Below are 13512 nucleotides of genomic sequence, written 5' to 3' on the forward strand. Positions count from 1 at the left end.
ATTAAGGCTAAGGTTTCATCTGTTTTCACTGAACAAAGACTTTCTGATTATTTTGGTAACATTTTGTCCTCACACACTAAAAAGATTCTGATATTCTGTACATACAGTATACTGTTGCTTCAAAACTCCCAGGCAGAGCAAAATGCAAATACAAAAGGTTATTTCGAAAAAAAAAAAAAAATAAAAATAAGAAAAATGTGCCAACACAGAATAATAAACATAAAGTAAACATGGTTAAAGAGTGAAAGTGAAGTGAACAGCAAATAAACAGTATTTAAAATAGAGTTTATTGTTCAGTTGTTGTGTTGCCTACACAACCACACAAACCCCCCATTAGAAACTTTAAATATTGTATTTTTAATAAATGAACTTTTTAGTGGATAAAACTGCTAATAATCATTTATTTCCAGCCATAAATACCAGTGTACACATGTAAATCCCAGTAAAAAAGAAAAAAGTCATTATAAGTTTATTTTTATGAATTAATGGGTTTTTTATGCCAGATTTGAAAGAGTGCTGCAGTACATACTTCAAACTCCATTTTTATATTGTTATATTTTCTATATAATGTTGTTCAGGGGCGGACTGGGACAATAATTCAGGCTGGGAGTTTGATACCATCCGAGGCCACCACCAACCGATTAACACCAGAGTGAGTTAGGTTGGGCGCCTGCTGATGTAAGAGTGTAAAATAGAAAGTGTAGTAGTAGATGAAATAAAATAGGTTACACCATCATCCACCTAAACTTGAGACCAATCCTATTTTTAATGTAACAGGTACCAGACGAGTAATAAATGTGACCACTGTGTCAACCAGAGAGGTTTATTCTCTTCACAAAGTGGAACTACCCTCCTCATTAAGCCAGTGGTTCTGGACAGGTTATGGTTATGTTGACGGATTGTTTATTTCTGCATACGTTATCTGCTCCATCCTCTTAAAACTCAAATACTCATAAATAAACAGCACATTAATTATTAGAGTCCAGTCCTGGCTGATTGATTATGAGCAGCATGTGTTCAGTGTGTTTGTGTGAATGTGAGTCAGTCGGCCACTAGGTGGAGACAAACCACCTTTAATACAACAGATACAACAGAGAGCAGAAGGCAGCAGCATTACATTAATATCACTTTAACAAAGAAAACAATATTAACATTATGACATTATTTCTAACAACATAGCAAAAGTCTAAATGCAGAACTAACTGCCACATTTACATTTAATTTAATCTTTATTTACTTTATTTTGGATTTATTGGCTTTTCCCACGTTTGTAGACACTGAGGACGCATAATGTGACATTTATCCATCCTATATCTACCTATACTCTATATCTCCAGTTCAAGCCTTTATACGTATATTTTTATACGACCTGCTCCTTTAAGACATGTCATCGGTTTCCGTAGTGTAGTGGTTATCACGTTCGCCTAACACGCGAAAGGTCCCCGGTTCGAAACCGGGCGGAAACACTTCTTTTTCTTTTGTCCTCCTAAAACTGTAAGATTGAGATGTAAAAATAATGTATTGTTATTGATTATAAGTATATAGTATTGATACGTATCACAGTCGCACAAGAAAATTACCCATCTAATCCAATATACTGTAATAATAATAGTTTGACATAAAAATCTAATTAGCTGAATGTTAAACTTTCCACAGAATAATTGGTAGTATTTAGCATTTGCTTTAATTAGAAATGTGTCTCAATATCATACAATAATTTAAATATAATATAATAATAATAATAATAATAAATGGTAAAATTAAAGGTGTGTCTGACAGCAATAATACTTACTGGATACTTTATCTTAACAAACTTAACATACATTACATGTCTTATTAAATCTAATTCACTGTTACAAGAGTTTTATAGTAGGTGAGTAACTCTTCAACTATAAATATTAAAAATATAAAAATTTTTTTTTTTAAAAAAAAAAAAATAAAAAAATAAAAAAAAGAAAAAAAAAAAAAAAAAAAAAAATAGTGGTCTGTTTCTGTTTCTTTACTCTAAAGTACAAACAATCATAGTAAAAAAGTTCTTAAACAGGGTTAGGGTTAATAAAATTAATTATAATAAAATTAAAAGTAACTCCCCGTCGGGGAATCGAACCCCGGTCTTCCGCGTGACAGGCGGAGATACTGTCCACTATACTAACGAGGAAGGATGTAAAGAATCATGTGACCACTTGTGATAAAATTCATATACCAGAGCAATTGCGCAATGGAGTCGCGACAAGAAGCTACTATATATAACTATATCTACATTATATAATTATATATACTATATAACTATTATATTTAGAGTTATGGGAAGTACTCTGAAGATGTGTCTGTGGCCTACATATGTTTTTTATTCGTTACACAATCTGTGATAATAATAATGAAATGTGTGAAAATGACACTAATTCAAGTCAGCAAAGGAAAATGTGAATGAACGTGCTTTGTGTTGGTTGATAAAAAGTAGTAAGTAAGTAAAGCTTTATTTATATAGACACAGAAATCCAAAGTGCTTTACAAACAACAAATAATATAACCATACCCAATCAAACAAACATAGGGAGCATGTGAATACAAACATAAGGAAGATAAAACAAGAGGGAAGGGAACTGGGGGCTAAGGTCATGAAGCCCCTTATATGTAATCAGTAAGATCTTATAGTTAATTCTGAATGTTACCGGAAGCCAATGAAGGGATGTGAGAACAGGAGTAATGTGGGACCGACGGCTGGTTCTGGTTTAAGTTTGGCGGCTGTATTTTGTATTAACTGTAAACGATTTAACAAAGCTTGACTGAGTCACATGTAGAGGAAGTTACAGTAATCTATACGGGAGAAAATGAAGCTGTGAATTAATTGTTCAAGATCACTGGAGAACAGGAAACTTTAGATTTTTGCTATATTTCGTAGCTGTTGGCACTAATGCTGTATGTTGCTGTTAAACAGTCAAATCTCAAATTACTGAAAACAAAGTATAAAACATGATTGGAAGATGAGTTGTTTCATTCGGGAAAGGTTGCAGGGTCTTATTGCTCCTCCAGCTTTCGTAAATGTTTCCACTTAAAATTGAAAGTGCACATAAGAACAACGATTGACCGAAGAGTCATTTCTCACATGGTTTAACTTCAATCACTGTTTGATCCACTGTTTCACATATAAAGCAAGAAAAAAAAGATTTCTTCCAACACTGCAGATCAAGGTCGTAGCTTTCAGCCTAACAATGGATTAAAGTGAGCTTTTGAATTGTAAATGAGTTGATTCCGATGTTTGACTAAACAGGAAAATCTTCCGAGGGGATTTAAATACCTCACGTTCCTGTGATATAAAACATCCTGACATTGAAAAGGTTACAACAGTCGCTGTGGGTTCAGTTGTTGGAAGCATGCAGACCAAAGGTTTTTACTGTGAGTATCTCTGAATGATCTTTAAATTGTTTGGATCAGGAAGCTAATGTGAGATAAACTGACAAAAGAAAAACTGAAGGTATTAATATTTTATTAGATTGGCTTCACCAGACTGTTGCTGTTACTGTTGCTGTTACCTTTTGTGAAGAGTTTGATTCGTTTATTTTCAACACTGCCGACACAAGACTGTCAGTTTGTTTATTTATACCAGATTCCTCACTTCACAACTAAAAACTAGCAGATTTGTGTACGTCCACAGTTTGTGTACTTTAAGCAGAGAAAAACTAGAGGTGGGTAAACAGAAGAGTATTTTCATTGAACTTTCTTATAATTTTGCTAAACATTTTGTTTTATTTTATGGTTGGTTTTTCTGAGTAATTATTTGTGTTTTTCTTCTAAAAAGAAATTGAAAAAGCTTTGGTCTCATTACAAGCAAACAAATGTCCAGGAGAAGATGGGCTTCCTCCAGAATTTTACAGGGAATTTAAGGATTTACTCCTCACACTTCTCATGGATGTCATCAACTTGGCCTCTAAGACTCGAACACTCCCTGAATCATTCTCCACACCCATAATTACTGTAAAAAAAAAAATAGAGATCCATTGAAATGCTCTTCATATCGGCCAATTTCATTGTTAAATACAGATTATAAATTGATTTCTAAGGCCCTTGGCCTATGCCTGCCACAACTAATAAATCCAGAACAGTGTGGCTTTATTTCAAAGCGCTCCTCAGCTAATAACCTATGTAGGCTCTTTAATATTATTCATTTAACAAAATCTGAAACCTAACCCAGTATATCTGTGGCTTTAGACGCTGAAAAAGCCTCTGATAGGCTAGAGTGGCCATATTTATGGTGTTGGCCAAGTTTGGGTTTGGCCCATTATTTATCAGTTGGGTTCAAACTCAATACCATATACTGAAGTTGGTTCCTTTTTGCATTGTACCTGGCTGTGTATGAAAGTTAGGCCTTTTTGGCATGATATCAGCTCTATTTTAACCAGGATCACAGGAGTTGATGTTCCTGTGGACCCTGAACTTTGTTTATTGGGGAACTTTACAAGTATTCGCCGTTCTTTAAACAGTGCACAACTCAAATTCATTGAAATTGCTCTGTGTGGCTAAGAAGTGCATTGCAGTGTCATTGAAATCTGACTCCCCTCTTCTTATTGACAGGTGGTCTGTTGAGATGAATAGCTGCATTCCCCTGGGAAAAAAATCACTTATTGTCTCAGAAAACGCCTTTTTGAAAATTTGGCAGCCATAATTCAATTCAATTCAATTCAATTCAATTTTATTTGTATAGCGCCAATTCATAACAGAAGTTATCTCAGGACACTTTTCAAATAGAGCAGGTCTAGACCGAACTCTTTAACATTAATTACAGAGACCCAACAGTACCACCATGAGCAAGCACTTGGCGACAAGGGCAAGGAAAAACTGCCTGTTAAAAGGCAGAAACCTAGGACAGATCCTCCGGCTCTAGGTGGGTGGTCGTCTGTCTCGACCAGTTTGGGTGAGAGAGAGAGAGGCAGAGAGAGAGAGCGAGAGACAGACAGACAGACAGATAGACAGACAGACAGACAGACAGACAGACAGACAGACGCACAGCAACAACAGTATTGGCAATGGCAGTCAAGCAGGACCATGGCAGGAGGCTCCACCAGGATCCATGAGAACCTGCGAGACGAGAAAGCACAAGAACTCCGGGGAAGAAGTGGAGTTAGTAACATGCATTAAAGGGACATGAATGAGTGCAGAAAGAGAGAGGAAGAGAGGAGCTCAGTGCACCATGGGAAATCCCCCGATAGTCTAGGCCTATAGCAGCATAACTAAGGGATGGTTCAGGACTCACCTGATCCAGCCCTAACTATAAGCTTTATCAAAGAGGAATGTCTTAAGCCTACTCTTGAATGTGGTGAGGGTGTCTGCCTCCCGAACCACAACTGGAAGCTGGTTCCACAGGAGAGGAGCTTGGTAACTGAAGGCTCTGGCTCCTGTTCTACTTTTAGAGGCTATAGGAACCACAAGTAGCCCAGCATTCAGAGAACGTAGTGTTCTAGAGGGGGTAATAGGGTACTATGAGCTCTTTAAGATATGAAGGGGCCTGACCATGAAGAGCTTTATAGGTGAGGAGGAGGATTTTAAATTCTATTCTACATTTTATAGGGAGCCAATGCAGAGTAGCTAGTACAGGAGAGATGTGATCTCTTTTTCTAGTTCCTGTCAGTACTCGTGCTGCAGCGTTCTGAATTAATTGGAGCGTTTTAATGGACTTATTGGGGCAACCTGATAATAAAGAGTTGCAGTAATCCAGCCTTGAAGTAACAAATGCATGGATTAGTTTTTTTGCATCTGTCTGTGATAGTATGTGTCTAATTTTTCTAATATTACGTAAATGAAAGAAGGCAGTCCTAGAGGTCTGCTTTATGTGGGAGTTAAATGACAAATCCTGATCAAAGATAACTCCAAGATTCCTGACAGTGGTACTAGAGGCCAAGTTAATGCCATCTAGATAATTAGACCTTATCAGTACATCTCTTACTCCAAGTACTTAATGTAGTCGTTTGTATTGACCTTGCAATACATGGGGGAGGGGGGTTATAGGGTAAGGGGTTGTTTATCCTCCATGCTTTGCCCTTTGTTATGTCTCTATACTGTTGGTATACTGATATGTTTGTATACATTACATATATAAAACTGAAAATAAAATATTAAAAAAGTCACATATTCTGTACATACAGTATACTATTGCTTCAAAACTCCCAGGCAGAGCAAAATGCAAATACAATAAGTTATTTTGATTAAAAACTAAAATAAAAATAAGAGGAATGTGCCAAAAAAGGATACAGAAAAAAAATTACAGAATAATAAACATAAAGTAAATATGGTTAAAGAGTGAAAGTGAAGTGAACGCTGCAAATAAAGTGACAATATTACAGTATTTAAAATAGAGTTTATTGTTCAGTTGTTGTTTTGTTGCCTAATCGCAGCCACACAAACCCCCCATTTGAAAATTTAAATATTTTATTTTTAATAAATTAACTTTTGAGTGGATAAAACTGATAATAACATTTATTTAGGGTTAGGGTTAAAAACTGACAAATGGATTAAAAACAGACCAGAAGTAAAGCTGTGATTAAAGGTTAGAAACAACAATCTGAAAGAAACAATACAATCAGACAAAGGCGACAGATGTCTGTATGTTTCTGTTGTCACAGTATGAAATCTGATTGCGGCTCATAAATACTTTATTGACCAGCAGGCGGGATTATCAAGCTACTGAACTGCAGATTTAATAATTATTGTATCATCTCAACATTGTCAGACAGAACAAACACAGGTTAAGTAGGTCTATTGGCTTTAAAATACAAACTCCTGTTTGGGACCAACTTCTGAGGAAATAACAACTCTTTTTGAACCTGTTTCTTATTATAAAAATTACATTTTGAATCTAAAACATCCTCCAGATATTTAAAATTTAGCAGCAGACCGACTGGAACCAGTCTCCTTAAACAAACACATGCAGACAATTGTTTTACTCTTTATATGCAATGAGGGACAGTCAACTATTCAGGGATAATTTAACATAGCATCCAGGGATTTTCCAGCTCCTTCATGTTGCCTAGTTACAATAACACACACTTTTGCATCATCTGCATACATTTGTGTTTGAATATCCGACCAGGAGATTGCACTCACATCGAACAATAAAGGGCGGAACAATGATGTTAGATTATCTTCTAACTTTATGTGAACTTAGTGACTGAATTTACTAATTAATGATTAAGATCCACATGTATAATGTGTTTCTGGGAATGAATATGTACGAGATCCGGAGGTCAGGACCATCGACAGGATATAAGGACACACACACAGTATTTATGAGATAATAGTAGGAAGGATGGAGTGAAACAAATATCAGGATGTTTCTGATTGACTTTTGTTTTTCTTTTAAAAGGTGTTTTATTCCAGTTGTGGCTTCTCCAGAGCAGAGCAGGTAACAAAACGTTTAAATAGAGGGAATAACAACCATTTTTTAATTTGAATGAGGAACAGTCAAATATTCCAGGATAATTTAACATAGCATCCATGAATTTTCCATGTTGCCTACTTCCAGTAACATATTTGCATCATCTGCATACATTTGTATTTGAGCATCCGGCCAGGAGGTTTCACTCACATCGAACAATAAAAGGTGGAACAATGATGTTAGATTATAGTCCAACTTTATGGGAACTTGCAGTTCTTTCTGTTATGTAATGACAAAGGTTCTGAGTTCTGAAAAGTTTTAGCTAATTTATTAGCATGTTTGAGGAGAAAAACCTCTGCTGAGTATTAAATATAACCAGTATTCAAAAATGTTTATATGCATCTGTGCACATAAAGCACCAGATTCTTGATTCATGCATTAAACATTATGCATGTTTAATGTAGTTAAAATTGGATAAATGTAAAGGCAGATGGAATCTGGATGAAGACAATCAGACATTTCAAAATATGAAAAGTTGGAGATGGAAGGTTTTTGCAACTATTCATGTTTGTTTGTTTGTTTGTTTGTTTGTCGCCACCAAGTTGCCTCTTCTTTGGTAAATGTGGCCCCCAGTGGAACAGCAACCCAGTCATCCACAGCCAGTGGTGGTTATCCTTATAAGGCAATCGATGGGAATAGAGACCCGGTGTATTCCCACGGATCCTGCAGCCATACAAGCGGTGGGCTTAGCAGCTGGTGGAGTTTACTCCTGCCCGGGCTGTACAAGGTCGCACGTATTTCCATCACCAACAGATATGAAATACCTGAAAGGATCAATAACGCCAAGATCCTCATTGGGAATTCTCTAGAGAACAACGGCAACAACAACCCGAGGTAATCCTGTTTGTTTTTGTTTTGTAAACGTCCCAATTTACAGGTTTGACTTTGACCTACTGAGCTTCCATACGCAATGTGATTATTTAACACTGATAAAAAGCAGTAAGTGTAAGTGATTGATTGTCTAACTGCTCCAGTTTCTCGCCCCGTCATACTTTATGGACTTTATGCACCAGACTTGTCGTAATAAACCAGAATTATTTCTTAATGTTTGTCTCTTTCTCAGCTGCGCTGTTATTTCCTCCATTCCTGGCGGAGCTACCAGCACCTTCCAGTGTGGAGGGATGATCGGTCGGTTGGTCAACGTGTACCTCTACCACACAAACCCTGAAGTTGTACTGACACTATGTGAGCTGGAAGTGTATGGAGGTAAGTCAATCAGAACTTAAATTTGAACTCAAATGAGAAATAGCAGCTTGGCTCTTTGCTGCAGAATTTCCAAACCGGACTTTTGTTGCTCACATTTTCCAGAGCTGCTTCCTCCGGCGCCCACGTTCAGTGCAGTGGTGATGGGTAGGAACGTAGCGGTGGTGGAGAGGAGGCTGTGTTGGTCGGATGCTCTGCTGTACTGCAGAGACTTCCACTGGGACCTGCTCAGCATTCGCAGTGCAGAGGAGCAGATGGAGGTGGAAGCGGCGCTCACAACCGCCTCCTTCAACCTCACCAGACATGTTTGGTTGGGACTGCGCAGGTACTCTTAATAACAACGTCCATCTCACCAAGAGTGTCGCACTTTTACTTTTATCTTTAATAAGTTGTCTCCTTTACCAAAGTGAGTTTATGTTGAACTTACAATTAAAACCACATCAAACACAGATGTAAACTGTGTCTGGCTCTGCAGAGGCTCGTATGGAAGCCCAGTTCCACCAAGAAAAGAAAAATTAAATATATGTAGTTATAATAAAAATGAAAATTTTCACTGACTTAATATCTCATAATTTTGATTTACCATATTCTTATTTTTTTATTGTGCTTGACTTTCCTGTTTCGGTTTCCCAAAATTATGACATAATATTCATAAATATTCATAAAATTGAGAAAATATATATTTTATAGTTTGCAGTCTCCATAAACCTTTCTGTTACAGCTGCCGACATTCATTGACAAGCAGAAACTCAACTATCAGTGGATCCCTTTTAGGTATCTGATGGGGGACACGTGGTTTTGGATGTCTGGAGCTCCCATGAGCTACAACTACTTGGACAGAAAGCTCTGGCAAGAAAGCAGTCCCTGTGGCGGCATCGACACCGGCGCTCCCTTCCACTGGAGGGATATTCCATGTGGGGATCATCTTCACTTCATCTGTTTGAAAGGTGAGAGATCCAGTCCCATCTGTTTACCTACTGGGCTGAAGTTCATGCATCAAACAAAGTGTCCTGATATTGTGAGGGGACATTGTGTAATAAGGAAAACTGGAATATGAAACCACACTCATGTATCCCCGAGCTGCTAGCCTGAAGCAGATATGAGGAGCGGGTTGCAGAGCTCTGGTAATTCCTCCACAACCCCAGATATTTCCTTTCTCCCCAAAATTCAGACTTCAGCCTCTCAGACTAGCAGTTGTTTTCTGCAGCCTGTGAATCCACAAACAGCTGGCCTAAACTGATAGAGACACAATCTTTTACATCTTCTTTTTAAACTTCTGTTATTTAGAGACACAGATCTTCTGTGTGTGCATCTTGTGTGGAACAAGCATGGTTTCTTTTTCATCCAGCACATATCCAGTCACTACAGCTTGTGGTAGATACAAAGTATGATCTTGTCTCTCTGTATGGTTTTATTCAAGTCATCCATGACTGGACGCAACCGTCACACACTCTCGTATGTGGAAGTCTGAAAGAGCCGAGATTGGAAGAAGCAGTATGGTTTTCTCTCTGTTGGAGCGTCACTCTAACAGTTACACAGTAAACAGACAGATAGTGTGGGATGATGAGTCCTCGGCTGTTTACTTGGACATAGACTGTAGTTAGAAACAGGGTTAAAGGTTATATGCATATAATAGCCTCTCTTACAGTTGTGTCTGCTTTTACAATGACCATCTTCATTAGTCCTCTGCCTACTATCTACCATTAAAATGCAGTTTTCCAGCTGGAGAATGTAAGTGTTTCTATCTTCCAAGCTAGCTCGCTGCTTGCTGAATGCATGATTAAAAGTAATATTGTAACTGTAATATTATTAAGAGTAATGTGTTACTGCCAAAAATTGAATATTAATCTGCTTTACAATGAATAGTCTGTGTGTGTCCCCCCCCCCGTGTCCTTACAGATATTCAGAGTGAGACGAGAGGAGTGGAGTTTTTCAGCAGCACCAGAATGAAATCACCATGAAGAGAAACTCAGTTCACATCTTCAGAGTGTGTGTGTGTGTGTGTGTGTGTGTGTGTGTGTGTGCATCATATCACATCAGTGTACCGTGGCTTTACTGCTTTATTCTGTTTCATTGATATCTTAGTAATGTTTCTGATCCAAAGGGGGCCAAAAGGTTACAGAGGTTTTGAAACTCTTCCTGTTTCTGTCTCTTCCTCACAACTCTATTTACATATTATTATTATATTTACATGTTTCAGTGTGTCTGTGACTAAAAGATAATGTACAGTGGATTATTGTATAGGGTTACAGCAGTCAAACTCCTCACCCTCATATTAGTTCCTCTTGTAAAAGTGAAGCATATTCACAATAAAACACAATAAATCTGACCACCGGGATACTTCTCCAAGTATGTTTATTCAAAACTAAGCATAGAAATAATTCCAGCTTTATTAATGATGTTGTTAAGATGCAGTTTTAAGTACGTACGAGCTTCATCCCGAAGCCTATCGGCAACGTTTGTGAGGAAGAAGGAAAATCAAACTCATGTTGAGTTTGTACGAGATTTGGTTCTACAGTTTAATCGCGGAAGAAGAAGCGTTAAGGACACTGGGAAAATGAATGTCCTGTTCTTTTGGGAAAATCAAAGTTTTCAGGTAGTGCACGAGTAAAAGCTGCCTCTGTTTCACCAGCCCAGTTAAAGGGTCACCTGAGGCCCTGGGTCCCACTATTTGTAAGTCGACACTGTGTTGGGTTCGACACTGGCGCGAAACATACTTCTGTTTATGAGTCGATTCTTCCTTTCTCCTCAGATTCAGACACTTACAGTTTTATTGAATATCTCTGCCCTGAAATAAACAGACCTTGCTGTTCACCTGGTGAGTGCTCAGTGTTTGCTTGATACTGTATGCTAACTTATCCTTTAGCACTGTATCCTGTATGTAGGCATTGTGCATATTTACGACCCTTTCACACGAGTTTGCAACCACCTGGTGGAGTTTTAGCATTAGCCAGCTACAACGGATAAACTCTGTCAGCCATGGATGCCTCTGTTTCCACCTGTGAAAAAAAAACACAGTCTCACCTTTAGAAACTTTATCCAGAGGTAGATACAGAGGTTCTTAACGTGCAACCCTCTGACGGAGTCATTCAGGGTCTCTGTTGTTACACCTCCGTGCCTCCTTTGTGCACACACACTCACACACCTTGAAGTGATGGTTCATCAGTTCATCAGTTCATCACTTCAACAGGATCCCATCAGATACCACTGCTGCTCCACACAGGTGTTTAAAACTTATTCTGCAGAGGGACCAACCAATCCTCTAATGGCCTTTGAAGAGTTCGCGCAAACTGACTTATTCTTCGTGAACTTCAACTGATACAGAAAGAAACAGCTGACTATCAGTGACTGCGCCACAATATCATTAAAAAGGGAATATTAATACACATCACATCTACACATAAATCTCATTTATGTATGAATGTATATGTTACTTCAATTTTTGTCTTTTCAGTATGAACTTATTTTAATAAGAATGCATGTTAATGTATTAATTAAATGTCTAATAAAGAAAAATAAATAGCAGGTAAAGCAGGTCAGAGAAAAGGAAAAGTAAATCATAAAATAGAAAATAATCAGCAGATTAATCAATAAGGAAAATAATGGTTAGTTAAAGCACTACAACTACAAGAAATGTAATTAGATTTTATTAGTAATAAAAAAGAAAATTAAAGCTGCAAGCAGCGTTAGGCGGGACCTCGCACTCCACGCAACTCGGGGCGTGCTGCAGCCACGTCATGTGCCGTCGTTCCACGTGCGGACCAAAACATGAAATTTCACGTAAATAAGCTCAAAATTGCCACGCAGCGCTTACTTCCTTTTGCTGGTAGGTGGCGCTATCACTATGTCTTAATATTGTCATGTAGACAAGTTCAGGGCGGTACTGTTGTAACACACGTGAAGTTTCACTGAGATTGGACCACGTACGCTGAAGTTATGAGGACGTGTTCAGGGCGCGACTGTTACAGAATATATGAAGTTTACTGGAGATTGGACATTGCACACTGAAGTTATGAGTGCTGTTTTATGGCCAATCGGCTGAATTTGACAAGTCATCACCGGCACAGTCATTTCACGTAACTCGCTCAAAATCGGCATGCAGCGCTTACTTCCTATTGCCAGTAGGTGGCGCTATCACTATGTCTGAATATTGTCATGTAGACGTGTTCAGGGCGGGACTGTTATCAAGCATTTGAAGTGTGGAGCCGATTGGACAATGTACACTCACGTTTAGCGAATTCATGTTTTGTGGCGGTCCATCAAAATTTCCCGCCACCCCACAGACACGCCCCCTCACCACAGTCAACACATATCATCAACAATGTGTTTTGCATTTTATAAGTAAATTTCAGCTGGATCTGATCATCCTGCTAGGAGTAGAACATGAAAGTATAAAACGTGATACTTCCTGTTGCCAGTAGGTGGCGCTATTACTATGTCTGAATATTGTCATGTAGACGTGTTCAGGGTGGGACTGTTATCAAACACGTGAAGTTTCATTGAGATTGGATCATGTACAATGGAGTTATGAGGACGTGTTCAGGGTGGGACTGTACACTGAAGATATGAGTACTATCTGTTTGATGGTCAATCGGTGGAATTTGACGCGTCGTCACGGGCACACGGTTAAACGTACAGTCACAAATAGCACAACTTTTGATAACCAATGTGTGTAGATTGAAGTGATCGAATTTGAAGTCAATCTGATAAAATCTGTAGGAGGAGTTAGTTAAAACAGAAGCCCTTAAAGGCAGGAAATAGCATCACAGTTTGACATTCGATTCAACCTGGCCAACTTTGAGGGAACGCCACGGACACGCCCTTTAACGTACAGTCACAAATACCACAACTTTTAATCAGAACCATTTTTTGACAGTACT

The 13512-nt window shown here is 38.2% G+C and overlaps 1 protein-coding gene and 2 non-coding genes across 4 annotated transcripts; 2 read left to right on the plus strand and 1 right to left on the minus strand.

The window, feature by feature from the left end:
- The first annotated feature begins 1393 nt into the window (after positions 1-1393).
- Positions 1394-1466, plus strand: trnav-aac (transfer RNA valine (anticodon AAC)). The gene has a single exon. It is a non-coding gene; the product is annotated as a tRNA-Val (tRNA).
- Positions 1467-2086: 620 nt separating this feature from the next.
- Positions 2087-2158, minus strand: trnad-guc (transfer RNA aspartic acid (anticodon GUC)). Its single transcript has one exon. It is a non-coding gene; the product is annotated as a tRNA-Asp (tRNA).
- Positions 2159-2633: 475 nt separating this feature from the next.
- On the plus strand, positions 2634-10961 carry LOC127363869 (CD209 antigen-like). 2 transcript variants are annotated; one of them, XM_051400844.1, is made up of 7 exons: positions 2634-3396; positions 7358-7396; positions 7972-8263; positions 8493-8635; positions 8738-8957; positions 9407-9579; positions 10532-10961. In XM_051400844.1, the coding sequence occupies exons 1-7, from the start codon at positions 3375-3377 to the stop codon at positions 10591-10593; spliced, it is 951 nt and encodes a 316-aa protein (XP_051256804.1). In that variant the 5' UTR covers positions 2634-3374; the 3' UTR covers positions 10594-10961. The 2 variants fall into 2 exon arrangements, with proteins under 2 accessions (XP_051256804.1, XP_051256803.1); XM_051400843.1 differs by lacking the exon at positions 10532-10961 and having other exon boundaries at positions 9407-10502.
- The last annotated feature ends 2551 nt before the right edge of the window (positions 10962-13512 follow it).

This window comes from Dicentrarchus labrax, unplaced genomic scaffold (genome assembly GCF_905237075.1).
Source record: "Dicentrarchus labrax unplaced genomic scaffold, dlabrax2021, whole genome shotgun sequence".
Lineage (NCBI taxonomy): Eukaryota > Metazoa > Chordata > Actinopteri > Moronidae > Dicentrarchus > Dicentrarchus labrax.